At 45.3% G+C, this 14,278-nt stretch overlaps 1 protein-coding gene across 1 annotated transcript in view; it reads right to left on the reverse strand.

The window, feature by feature from the left end:
- Window positions 1-14,278, reverse strand: part of idh1 (isocitrate dehydrogenase (NADP(+)) 1) — a 50,943-nt gene that overhangs the window by 19,101 nt on the left and 17,564 nt on the right. Inside the window, exons 3-4 of the mRNA XM_084309873.1 lie at window positions 11,109-11,400; window positions 4,676-4,778 (exon numbers count right to left, since the gene is read on the reverse strand). Coding sequence (XP_084165999.1) covers window positions 4,676-4,778; window positions 11,109-11,400 — 395 coding nt within the window. The remainder of the gene's footprint in view (window positions 1-4,675; window positions 4,779-11,108; window positions 11,401-14,278) is intronic.

The following is a 14,278-nucleotide window of genomic DNA, read 5'->3' on the forward strand; positions in this document are numbered from 1 at the left end:
TGGCCAGATCGATCAATGAAATACGTTGCGCGCTCAGCGCTGTGGAATGAAGGAAATGCGCATCGGGATCGGATTTGGATGTTATTCTTTTGGAGTTGTGTTACAAATGGAATGGTCTTTCCCCGCCGAACACAAGTTACTTAACGTTACACAGGTCGCGCTATGCAGATGCTTAGCTTGCTAACGTTAAGATAGCAGTGTAATGCTTGATGAGAGCAGAGCGCTCTCTCTGTGTTCGCAGCACCTCTCAAGTGCCTGTAACACGCAGCGGGCCCCGCCTCCCTCCTCCTTGGAACAAACATTCCACCCAAAAACTGAATTTCAGTCCAGTTTCAATCTGAACTATTAACAGCGGAGCTGTTTTGTAATCTTCACAATCACTCGTCTGTCTCGCACACTGCAAGTAAATGATTTTTCCGGTTTGCACACACACATATTATTAGGGGCAATACGAGGGAAATGCTCGCACTGTAGAGCATATATATATAATTAGTAAACTGTCGGGGGCTTTTTTTGCCCCCCTTAACTGATTTTCGAGGGCATTTGGTCAATTTTCGAGGGCATTTTGCCCCAAGCCCCCGTTAATTTCGAACCCTGGGTACACGTATCCGTACCGAAACGTTTCAGTGTCTACCGTACCGTACCGTAACGGCTGTGTACCGAACGAATACAACGGTATGTTAACCACTAACGACCGCCCACCGGCTGGGGGCTGTTTTTTTTCACAATCTAATATGATTATTTCTTTCTTTACAAGTCGATTATTAATTTCAATATAGAATATTCGTTGACAGCCCTACAAGTACAATCAGTTACTGCACAATACATCACCCCTGAGTGGAACATGGAAAGCCAAACTTTCCCCTACTGTACCGAAAACCCGTACCGAACCTTGACTTCAAAACCGAGGTACGTACAGAACCGTTTTTTTTATCCACTTTTTCTCCTTATTTTTGTCTATTTTTCTCCCATCCCAATTTCGCCTCGCCAATTCTCCCTTCAATTCTCCCCTCCCCTGTCTTGAACGTTGCTAGACTATGCCTCCCACTGGTCGGCTGCAGTGAGGACCAAGCCTTGCATCACGTGTCCCCTCCGGTACAGCTGTCGCATATTTTCACCTGTACAGCGCGATCTCTCAGCGGCGAGGAGTAACGCGTGGGAGGCTCACGCTGCCCCCGATACTTCCTGATTCTGCTGTACAGGCGCACCAACCGACCTGTAGGAGTCGCTGTCCACAACGTCCAATCCCCACCCACCGGCTTTCCCACCCTCTAACACTGCCAATTGCGTTAGTATGAACGACCGGCCAAGCCCGTAGCAACGCCAAGAGCTGGGCTCGAACCAAGCATCTGCTGCGTTAGTGGCGAGCGCCTTGCCCACTGCGCCACTCAGCCGCCCGAACCGTGGTTTGTGTACCGTTACACCCCTAATAAGAAACACCTAATAAAGCTGAAAACACACCTCTAAGAAACACTTAAAAGCTAAAAACACATCTCTAAAAAACACTTAATAAAGCTAAAAACACCTAATAAAGTTAAAAACACACCTCTAAGAAACACATAATAAAGCTAAAAAGACACCTCTAAGAAACACCTAATAAAGCTAAAAACACACCTCTAAGAAACACCTAATAAAGCTTAAAAACACATCTCTAAAAAAAAAACCTAATAAAGCTAAAAACACATCTCCAAGAAACACCTAATAAAGCTAAAAACACACCTCTAAGAAACACCTAAAGATAAAAACACACCTTTAAAAAAACACCTAAAGCTAAAAACACACCTCTAAAAAAAACACATAAAGCTAAAAACATACCTCTTAAATCAATATAAAAAAAAATATTTATGAAAAACATGAACCTTCTTACTGTCTTTTTACTATTATGTACTGTACTACTATGCTACTATACTTATGCTAATATGTCTATACTAGGCTACTATGCACTCAACACTATTTGACGAACAATGCCACTGACCCATAGCTGCCAGAGTTGTACCCTTCCTGCTGACTTGTTGTTCACAATTTGTAAGTCGCTTTGGATCAAAGCATCAGCTAACGGAACGTAAGCCATTATCGTCCACTCCGAATCAACCTACCCATATACGGCCATGCCCCATTTTGCGTGACATTCTGGGTAATTACTCACAGCCCAGCCGGAGTTTGCCGTTGGAAGGTAGATGATGTGAAATCATACTTATTTTAGAGTATATATATATCAAATTTCATGAGTATTCATCTATATTTAGTCATCTATTGACTATTAGATATGAACGTATGTACCAGTAAGAAGTTGGAATTGTTAGAATCTGTTCTGGGCGACGATGTTTTCTGAAAATGGACGTTTGGACAACTACCTTTCTGTTGTCAGTAGATGGCAGCATTGGTTTAAAAGGTGAAAATGATCTGTCAAAACTCAAGCCTACAAATCCCAAAACTCTTTGCCACCTAGTTCGCAGGTCAGCACCGGATTAAAGGTGAGGGAATGTGATCTGAACACAGCAGCGTTAGGCGCTAAATACACTGTGGCCGAGAATGGCTAGCAAATTAGCATAACAAAAGTGCGCTGGTAGTGTTACATATGTTGTCTAAAGGGGGACATATGGTACAATTTAAGATTTTAATGATAATTGGCATACAAAGGACAACATAAAGCATCGTTAATTTGTAAAAAACCTCAATGAAAACGGTGCAGGGTAAGTTATATTCGCTATTGTTGTGAAAATGTGATAGAATCATATAAAAATGTGGACGCATTTGGCTACCGTGACGTTAAATGACTAAATGTAATGTTCCAAATGACTGAGGTTTCGTGAAATGACAGCGAATCGTCCGCTCTCTGACGTGCGTTCATAGCGATCCAAGAAAGTAATCACGTCCAAGTGATTTTCCGATTATTACAGTTTTGATCGACAAAATCTATATCTTGGAATAAAATTCTCAAAGGTCATCATGACGCAGGAGTCAATGTGGTTCTCAGGAGCCAGAATAAATACAATAAAATGTATGCAAGAGTGAAGGTGGCCAAGCGGAACAAGAGCTCTTCTACCCCTGATTCACAAAGTGCCTGATGGTGTGAAGATTAGATAATAAAGCTAAGGTTAAAAACACACCTCTTAAGAAACACCTAATAAAGCTAAAAACACATCTCTAAAAAACACATAAAGCTAAAAGCACATCTCTAAGGCAGAGGTTACACCTTTCGTATCATCTTCGTATTGTTTTCTTATGCGTATCGCCGCGACGTCGTGCGCCTGAGTCACACTTTCGTTTTTTTTTCGTTTTTGTCAGCCAAGCACACTGATGTAGTACACTGCCAAAGCAGTAGGTGGCAGTAGGTGGCAAACATGAAGGCAATTTCAACCAATCAGAACGAATGTGCCAATACACTTCCTGGTGGAAGCTCCAGCAAAGAAATGTCAATAAGGCAGGCGCCTATGCCGCGCCACCATCTTGCTTGCTCACTCAATGCAGCAATTCTTTTTTCAGCAAAGCCTAATAAAAGGGCAATAAACAAAACGGATACATTCACTGTGTGTTCTGCCTGTCATTTGTTGATGAAAACAAAACTAACATCAACACAAGTGACCACCAAGAGCAGATAGTTTAGTCTAAAAACGATCGGTAGCATTGTTAGCTCACGCTACTTAGCCAGCACGAAACTGATGATATCGCGAGCTATCAGTAGTTAGATAACATCAGAGACAACGCTGTGTGTATTAAACAAAGGTGAATAGATGACTGGGCCATTTTGTTTAATGCTTGTTAAGTTGAAAGAGGAACTCTGAGCTAACAGGGTCTGAATCCTGATAGCTCACGTTAGCCAGCTCATGCAATCGGTAATGCTAGCAGAATGAATGGATGTAAACTTTATTTAACATATTGCATATGGGTACAATACAATACGGCTCAATACAAACAATTGTTAAGGGAATGCAGACTGTTGTAGCTTGGACTGGGGTCCTTATAACAATAACTTGACAACACATGGTAGCTGAAGCTATTTGGGACACGGAGCTCTGTCACAAACACACACACTGTACACAGGAAGGGCACGCAGATGGTATCTACTGCGCATGGGCGTTTTCGCAACAACTGCTCCGTGCTGACTACACGCTGTATTCCTGGCGTTTTTTTTGCGTATCTCCAAACGCAAACACAATTTTGCGTTTCAGCCGTATCCACAAAAAAACGCCAAAAAACGCGTTTCTGTGTAGATAGGACATGATACGTCGTCAAAAACGTATAAAAAAACGCCAGGAATACACTAGTCTAACCTCAGCCTAAGAAACACCTAATAAAGCTAAAAGCACACCTCTAAAAAAACTAAAATTTGTAAGTCGCTTTGGATAAAAGCGTCAGCTAAATGACTAAATGTAATGTTCCAAACCAGATGTTGTCCATCTTTCTTGAATCAGCAAATCTATACCAGTGTCAACGGTCCAGGGGACTGACCTATGACCCTAAAGTCAACTTCAGGGGGCGACAGTGGCTCAGTGGCCGTCGTCGGGTAATCAGAAGGTTCCCGGTTCGATTCCCGCTCCTCCCGGGCAGCGTGTCGAAGTGTCCTTCGGTGTGTGAATGGGTGAGTGAATGGGTGAATGTGAGGAACAAAATTGTAAAGCGCTTTGGATAAAAGCACTATATAAAATGCACCATTTAACTGTATTTTTCTTACCCTCAAAGTTGTGGACGACAAACTTGACTGGTTCTCCGCTCGTGGGCGTGTAGGTCATCTCTACCTTTCCCGGCCCAGGCACCACAAAGTCTGTGGCCTTGTACTGTGGGGATCATAGAGAGGGAACACGTCTCTACCAGGGGAAATCTAGACTGTATTTCACAAGGCTAAAACATATATATATATCCATATCTGTCTGGATATACCTGCATATAATCCTTATATATACCTAGTTATACACCTGAATATATCTCATATATCTCTGTATGATAGCATGTACAATAATTCTGTATATACCGTATATATATTTATTCTTACCGTATAAAGTATATCCATCCAGTTACATATAATCCTTTTTACACATCTCATCTGTAAATACTATATCTTTTTTCTTTTTCTTTTTTCACTTTTTCCTCCTTATTTTCAATTTTTTCTCCCATCCCAATTTCGCTGTTTCCAATTCTCCCCTCACGTCTTGAACGTTGCTCGCATATGCCCCCCACAGGTCGGTCATAGGGAGGATAGAAGCCTTGCATCACGTGTCCCCTCCGGTACACGAGGAGGCAGCCTGTCATAGGGCTGGGCGATATGACGATATTATATAAATATCGGGTACAGTTCATTAACGATACACTTTTTTAACGTATCGTGGATATCGTGATGTTTTGCCCAAGAGGATTGTGTCGCGTCAATCTGGTCCACCCCGTTCAAACTTTTGAACAACGCCGCTCCCACACACACACTACTGCATCAAAGTTAGTACTTATGATTAACAAAGGCATTCGTTTTGTGACATTAACGTTATATAGTTACACGTTATATAGTCACACATCAGCGTATTTACCCAAACATAGCAACGTCCGATGACGACATAGATAGCAAGCGTTACTGTTCATATCTCAGCCCGTGCCGAGTTGTGCGTGCCCATTCTGCGGTCTGTTAATAAAGTTTTCAATCAGACAGATGTATGGAAAGGCTTTTATTATAACATTTGTTGCAGTAAAATCATTATGCCTCGTTGTCATGCTGCGGTGCGCTGGTAATCACTCGTCGGCCGCGGTGAGCTGTTGTCGTTGAGCTGAGCTCTCGTTAAAATCAATGGAGGGCATTCAGGAATGTAAAAAAATAATAGCGCTTGCCGATTGGTGATAAGAACAGCAGGGCGGGTACAAGCGGTGTGACGTAATTGGCAGACTCGACTGTCAATCAAAATTATTCTGTTGCCGGCTGAATGATTGAATGAATGAAAACGTTATTAACGATTGCAGAATGGGTACAATACAGTACAGCTCAATACAACAGTGGACTGGAGGATGAAGACCAGAAAAAGACTTTAGGCTTTTTTACATAAGGGTCCTCCATTTTCAATTCATCAAAACATTTAGAGACATACAAATATACAGTAGTTTCATAAAAATGCTAAAATCCTATTGATTGATTTAAAACTTTATTAACATATTGCAGAATGGGTACAGTACAGCTCAATACATACAATTGTTAAGGGGATGCAGACCAGAGAAAGACTTTCGTCTTGTTTACATCAGGGTCCCCCATTTTCAATTAATCATATTTCATATCTAAATCATATAATATCTCATTGCTAAATATATGCAATATATAATCTAATAATCCAATAATCTAAATCTAATATATAATATAAAAATGCTAAATGCATGCCTGGGTATTTTATTTTGTCTTTAATGTTAGCTTGCAAACTCAAATACTGTCTTGGAGGGAGCTCCCGTAGCTCACCGCGTATCTCGGCGCTATTTCGGCGTCGGGGACAACCGTGCTCGTCACGGATCTGGGGTACACGAGTTCGACTCCCGGACTCGCCGTATTTTCTCAGAGTGTCTTCCCCTGATCTATATCCCATTCAACCTGTTTCTGTCGGTCATGCTTGACCAGAAAAAGCGATAAACGCTAAAAAATGAAGTTTAAAAAAAGAAATACTGTCTTGGTAAGCCTCATAATGAATTGTTTGGGGAAAAAAAGAAAAACATCGTGATGTGTATCGCCGAAAGGTCAGAAAATATCGTGATATCATATTTAGGCCATATCGCCCAGCCCTAGCCTGTCACATCTTTTCACCTGCCAGCGCGGACTCTCATTGGCGAGGTGTAACGTGTGGGAGGCTCACACTACCCCAGCTATTTCCTGTCTCTGCTGTGCAGGCGTCCCCCAACCGACCTGTAGGAGTCGCTGTCCACAACGTCCAGATTACCACCCATCGACTTCCACCCGCTGACTCTGCCAATTGAGCCAGTATGATGGCCGGCCCAAGCCGGAGGCAACGCCGACAGCCGGATTTGAACCCGGTGTCTCTTGCGTTGGTGACGAGCGCAATGTCCGCTGCACCACCCAGCCACCCTTGTAAATACTATATCTATACATATTCCTTACCTACTCTTACTAGTTACGCTGCTGGCCAGTATGACTTACTACCATAGTGTCTTTATACCTGTATCACTGTACATATTAATACTACAACTCTGTACATACATTTATTAGATTAGCACTATACTCAGTAGTACTAATTTATATATTGTATACCCAGTTTAATCACCTGTACATTGTATATTACTGTTGCACTTTACTGTTACATTCGCACTCTGGTTGGATGCCAAACTTTACTTTTCGTTGTACTGTACTTGTTGCTGTATGATGGTAATAAATTTGAGTCTAATCTAATCTAATCTATTCTAATGTATGATTCCTGGAACGTGTGGTCATTTACGATGCTATTTGACATCAGTGGACACGAGACGAAATTACATCGCTGTAGGGGAGACCTGTCAGGCAGGAGACGAGCACCAAGGGACTGGAAAAAAGAATAACATTTTCCGCTTATCAGATTTTAACGACGTTTAACGACGTGATATTATATAACCAGCCGCCAAACGACACCTGCCTCGCTCCCCTCTGGAGTTGAGAAATATTGACTTGGGCTCAGCGCCAGCGGCTGGTTTGAGAGTCCGCTCTCCGATGTTCCCGTAACGCGTCCAGGCAGCGTGTCCACATCACGGTCCAAAAGGACAAGCTTATGAAACGCACCACATTAGTGACCGGCCACCGGGTCTCTCCTGACGACAGAATAACGTTAGCAGTATCCCTGGGCCAGCTGCCCACCTGTCTGCCCAGACATGACTGACTGCCACTAGTCTAAGAGCTACATGAAGGAGTTTTGGTTTGTGGTGATGCTGAGGTGTGACCTTGTCCTCTTCCAGACATCCCAGTAACTGTATTAAGAGGATAATATATATATATATAGGTTTCTCTGCTTGGGGCAGGTAATACGCTATTTTAGTGTAGAGTTGTTCTGTACTGACTGGTTGCACCTCCAGGTTTAGAGTTGGTAAAACAAGTATAAAGCTCAGATTCCTTTATGCTAATTTTATGTCTATTTTTATGATTGTTGAACTGTAAATGAGAGCTATTTTTATTGCACTGCTTTAATTCCATCTGCCCTTTATGCATTTTTTTCCTGTACATTTTATGCAAATTGTATGCATATGTCTCCATCTCTCCAGCTGCTGTGAAGCACCTTAGGCTGCAATTTGTATGAAAGGTGCTATACAAATAAAGTTTACAAATAAAGTTTATTATTATTATTCCTTTCTTTCCTTCCTCTCTCCTTCCTCCCTCCATCCCTCTCTCCTTCCTTCCTTCCTTCCTTCCTCCCTCCCTCTCTCCCTCCTCCCACCCTCCTTTCTTCCTCCCTCCCTCCCAGCTGAAGGCTATCTGGTCTCCCTCCCTCCCAGCTGAGTGTCACCTGGTCTCCCTCCCTCCCTCCCAGCTGAAGGTTACCTGGTCGCGTGTAGCTTAATCCCAGCGGAAGAGTCGCAGAACGCTTCCGCATTCTTCGCCGCACGCCAGTACGGTAATGCGCATTTCCTTTTCCTTCGCCCAGGCGAATGAGATCCCCGCTTGGTTCGCCGCTTTGGTTCATATTAATCACATATTAACACGCTTTGGTTCATATTAATCACATATTAACACGCTTTGGTTCATACTAACGCGCCATATTAGCACACATATATACACGCGATGGACGCAGCAGGCGATCATATTAATCACATTAACACGCTTTGGTTCATATTAATCACATATTAACGCTAACGCGCCATATTAGCACACATATATACACGCGATGGACGCAGGCGATCACTGCTACTGTTATTCAGCCGCACCGAGGTACATGATTGATTGATATGTACTTTACATATTATCCAAACGAGGACAACGCAGCTGTCAACTGTACTTTACATATTATGGAATACATGTATATTATCGCGACGCGATTCACTCGCTGTCAACTGTACTTTACATATTATGAAATACATGTATATTATCGCGACGCGATTCACTCGCTGTCAACTGTACTTTACATATTATCCAAACGAGGACAACGCAGCTGTCAACTGTACTTTACATATTATGGAATACATGTATATTATCGCGACGCGATTCACTCGCAACGCCATAATGTTATTTCCCTGTACATTGTAACGATAACACAACGCAGCTGTCAACTTTACTTTGTAACATTGTTTTTTCGGTCATTCATAAAATTTATTGAATGAAATTGATTGAATGAAAATAACAGATTGCAGAATGGGTACAATACAGTACGGCTCAATACACACAATTGTTAAGGGGATGCAGACCAGAGAAGTGAATTTCCTGTGAAAAAACATTTATTTTTTACAGTACGTTACACACACAAATGGTACCTCGGCGCGGCTGAATAACAGTAGCAGTGATCGCCTGCTGCGTCCATCGCGTGTATGTGATTAATATGAACCAAAGAATATGAACCAAAGCGTGATTAATATGAACCAAAGCGTGTTAATATGTGTCAAACCAAGCAGGGATCTCATGCGCATGCGCGTGAGCACCTCGCGGGCACCTCGCGAGCACCTGGGCGAAGGAAAAGGAAATGCGCATTACCGTACTGGCGTGCGGCGAAGAATGCGGAAGCGTTCTGCGACTCTTCCGCTGGGATTAAGCTACACGCTACCTGGTCTCCCTCCCTCCCTCCCTCCCTCCCCCTCAGCTGAGTGTCACCTGGTCTCCTCCTCCTCCCTCCCTCCCTCCCCCTCAGCTGAGTGTCACCTGGTCTCCTCCTCCTCCCTCCCTCCCTCCCCCTCAGCTGAGTGTTACTGGTCTCCTCCTCCTCCCTCCCTCCCTCCCCCTCAGCTGAGTGTTACTGGTCTCCTCCTCCTCCCTCCCTCCCTCCCCCTCAGCTGAGTGTTACTGGTCTCCTCCTCCTCCCTCCCTCCCTCCCCCTCAGCTGAGTGTCACCTGGTCTCCTCCCTCCCTCCCTCCCTCCCTCCCTCCCCCTCAGCTGAGTGTCACCTGGTCTCCTCCCTCCCTCCCTCCCTCCCTCCCTCCCCCTCAGCTGAGTGTTACTGGTCTCCTCCTCCTCCCTCCCTCCCTCCCCCTCAGCTGAGTGTTACTGGTCTCCTCCTCCTCCCTCCCTCCCTCCCCCTCAGCTGAGTGTTACTGGTCTCCTCCTCCTCCCTCCCTCCCTCCCCCTCAGCTGAGTGTCACCTGGTCTCCTCCCTCCCTCCCTCCCTCCCTCCCTCCCCCTCAGCTGAGTGTTACTGGTCTCCTCCTCCTCCCTCCCTCCCCCTCAGCTGAGTGTTACTGGTCTCCTCCCTCCCTCCCTCCCTCCCTCCCTCCCCCTCAGCTGAGTGTTACTGGTCTCCTCCCTCCCTCCCTCCCTCCCTCCCTCCCCCTCAGCTGAGTGTTACTGGTCTCCTCCCTCCCTCCCTCCCTCCCTCCCCCTCAGCTGAGTGTTACTGGTCTCCTCCCTCCTCCTCCCTCCCCCTCAGCTGAGTGTTACTGGTCTCCTCCCTCCCTCCCCCTCAGCTGAGTGTCACCTGGTCTCCCTCCCTCCCTCCTCCCTCCCCCTCAGCTGAGTGTTACTGGTTCTCCTCCCTCCCTCCCTCCCTCCCCTCAGCTGATGTTACTGGTCTCCTCCCTCCCTCCCTCCCCCTCAGCTGAGTGTCACCTGGTCTCCCTCCCTCCCTCCTCCCTCCCCCTCAGCTGAGTGTCACCTGGTCTCCCTCCCTCCCTCCTCCCTCCCCCTCAGCCGAGTGTAACCTGGTCTCCTCCCTCTCTCCCTCCCTCCCTCCTCAGCTGAGTGTAACCTGGTCTCCTCCCTCTCTCCCTCCCTCCCTCCTCAGCTGAGTGTTACTGGTCTCCTCCCTCCCTCCCTCCCTCCCCCCTCCCCCTCTGTGTGCGTGTCTGCCTATGATGATGGGTTTGGTCCAGCCGGGCACCAGGCGGGGGATGTTCTTACAGATGATGTCCTCCTCCTCCTCCTCCTCCTCCTCCTCCTCCTCCTCCTCCTCCTCCTCCTCCTCCTCCTCCTCCTCCTTCTCCTCCTCCTCCTCCTCCTCCCCTCCTCCTCCCTCCCTCCCCTCACCTGGTCTCCGTGTGCGTGTCTGCCTATGATGATGGGTTTGGTCCAGCCGGGCACCAGGCGGGGGATGTTCTTACAGATGATGGCCTCCCTGAACACCGTGCCTCCCAGGATGTTACGAATGGTGCCGTTGGGCGAGCGCCACATCTGCTTGAGCTTGAACTCCTCCACACGGTTCTCGTCCGGCGTGATGGTGGCGCACTTGATGCCCACGTTGTAGCGCTGCACTGCCTCTGCCGCCTCCACAGTCACCCGGTCGTCCGTGGCGTCGCGGCTCTCCATGCCCAGGTCGTAGCTGGGGGGGGGGGGGGGGGGATTGAAAATTTCATTAACAGATTGCAGAATGAGTACAATACAGTACGGCTCAATACACACAATTGTTAAGGGAATGCAGACCAGAGAAAGACTTTCGCTTACATCAGGGTCCCCCATTATTTTTGCCTCTTGCATTGGTGACGAGCGCAATCTCCGCTACGCCATCCGACCGCCCTGCAGGGTCCCCCATTTTCAATTCATCATAACATTTATGACATACAGAGATATACAGTACCGTTACATCCAGACATTTATGACATACAAGATATACAGTACTGTTACATCCAGACATTTATGACATACAAGATATACAGTACTGTTTATTTACAGACAGAGTTTCTAAAAGAGAATATATACATTTGAGGAGGAGGAAACTGTACATTGGGGGGGTTGGGTTTGGACATTTACAGGGGCCAGTTTAGAATTGCGGCCTCCCGTAGGTGCTCTTTTAGAGCGGTTTTGAAGGTGGGTAGGGATTCACATTATTTTACAGCTGTGGGTAGGGCGTTCCACATTGTTGTGGCATAATTGCAAAATGTGTTTAGTCCCTTGTTTGAGCCGAATCTGGGTTGAACATGATTTGTGGAGCTCCCTCTGGTGTTGTGGGCGTGGTATTCACTGGTGGTATACTGTGGTATATGTCACACAGACTGGTAATACAAGTGGTGGACTCTGTACATACATCTGATTAGCACTACAGTCAGTAGTACTCATTTATATATTGTATACCCAGTTTAATCACCTGTACATTGTATATTACTGTTGCACTTTACCGTTACATTTGCACTCTGGTTGGATGTCAAAGCTCTTTTTGTTGTACTGTACTTGTACTGTGCTGTATAGTGACAATAGATTTGAATCTAATCGAATCTAAACTAATCGAATCTAAACAAATCTAATCCAATCTAAACTAATCTAATTGAATCTAAAAATGTGTGTTATTTTGCAATGCGTTGATGCAGCTCCCAGACCAGTTCCTTGTTCATTCTTGAAAATAAACTCTTTATTCAGGTATATTTAATTAGTGAAATACTGGTAAGTGTTTTGGTAGTGTGTTAACCCTTTCACTGCCACACTACCAAACAGTTAACCCTTTCACTGCAACAACTCACAGAAGGTTAACCCTTTCACTGCCACACAACAGCCGGTGACCGTCGGTTGTGTGATAGTAAAGGGTTAACCTTCTGTCGTGTCGTGTGACAATGAAAGGGTTAATATGTGTACTTGTGAGTGTGATAGAAAGCAAGAGAGAAACAGAAAGACAAAGACACACACCACACACACGTGTAGGACATGCCAATTTTGCGGGGACATTTGTGCGGACAGAAAAGTAAAACGAAATACTTATGTATGTAAAGAATAATGTTGACATAATAATGTTGACATAATATACACAGCTGAATCTACTAAACAGTCATTACATAGGGCGGCCGGGTGGCGCAGCGGACTAAGCGTCTGCCCACCACCGCAAGAGACACTGGTATCGAATCCGGCTGTCAGCGGTGCCTCCGGCTTGGCCGGCCGTCATACTGGCACAATTGGCGGTGTCAGCGGGAGGGAAGCCGGTGGGTGGTAATCTGGTCATTGTAAACAGCGACTCCTACAGGTCGGTCAGGGCGCCTGCACAGCGAGGGAGGGAAATGGTGAAGGTAGTGTGACCTCCCACGCGTTACACTTCACCAATGAGAGTCCTCGCTGCCAGGTGAAAAGAGGCTGCTGGCTGTCTCCTATGTATCGGAGGAAGCATGTGATACGACTTCAGGGCTCCCTAGACCGACCAGTGGGGGGCACGTGTGCGCAACGACCAGGAAGGGGAGGGGGGAATTGGCATAACGACTAAATTGGGATGGGAGGAAAATACAGAAAAATAGGTGGAGAAAAAGTGGACAAAAAAAAGTCATTACATCAACAGGCCAAATGGTGCTCTAAGTGAATGTAAGGCATGTTGGCTAACTTCTTGTCATACTAGGAATTGCAGATCAAATTAATGAATGAATTAAGACAAAGGTTTCAGCACCATGAAGAGTGCAGTGCGCCGTGGACATTCAGGACAGTGTCTTCTGTTGTGGGACAAAGGGTTAAATTGCTAATCGGGACACTTGGTCACACTATACACACAACCATTTTACTAACTCAGCAACTCAGCAGCAGAGGCCTGGGCCACAAACAAAGACACTCTGTTCCAAGACGAGCAGCGAATTACAGACACTTCAGTAGACAGGCCTCCACCACTACTCTGGAGCATTAGAAGAACACAGGGATGTAACTTACACTACTGTATGCAACTACTATTTAACTACTATGTAACTACTGTGACATCTATGTAACTACATGCAACTACTATGTAACTATATGTAACATCTATGTAACAACTATGTAACTACTATGTATGTAACTACTATGTAGTGTACATGTCATGTCAAAATACTTCCCAAAGGTCAGTGAATACCACAACCACTACACCAGAGGAAGCTCAACAAATCATGTTAAACCCAGATTCGGCTCAAACAAGGGACTAAATACGTTTCGCAATTATGCCACATCAATGTGGAACGCCCTACCCAAAGCTGTAAAGGAATGTGAATCCCTACCAACATTCAAAACCGCTCTTAAAGAGCACCTACGGGAGGCTGCAATTCGAAACTGGCCACCGTAAATGCCCAAAACCCCCACCACCTCCTAATAGACAGTAGAGCCATATGAAATCCGTTTTATTTTTTTCCAAATTCCATTAAATTTTTTTCCAAATTCCGTTTTTTCCGTTTTAATATTTCAGAATTCTGTATTTTGCTTTGTACGCTCATTTTACCATCAGAAATAGTGTCTAATAAGTGGGAATGAATAAATGTCCACAATTT

This window comes from Notolepis coatsorum (genome assembly GCF_963971535.1).
Source record: "Notolepis coatsorum genome assembly, chromosome: 3".
NCBI lineage: Eukaryota > Metazoa > Chordata > Actinopteri > Aulopiformes > Paralepididae > Notolepis > Notolepis coatsorum.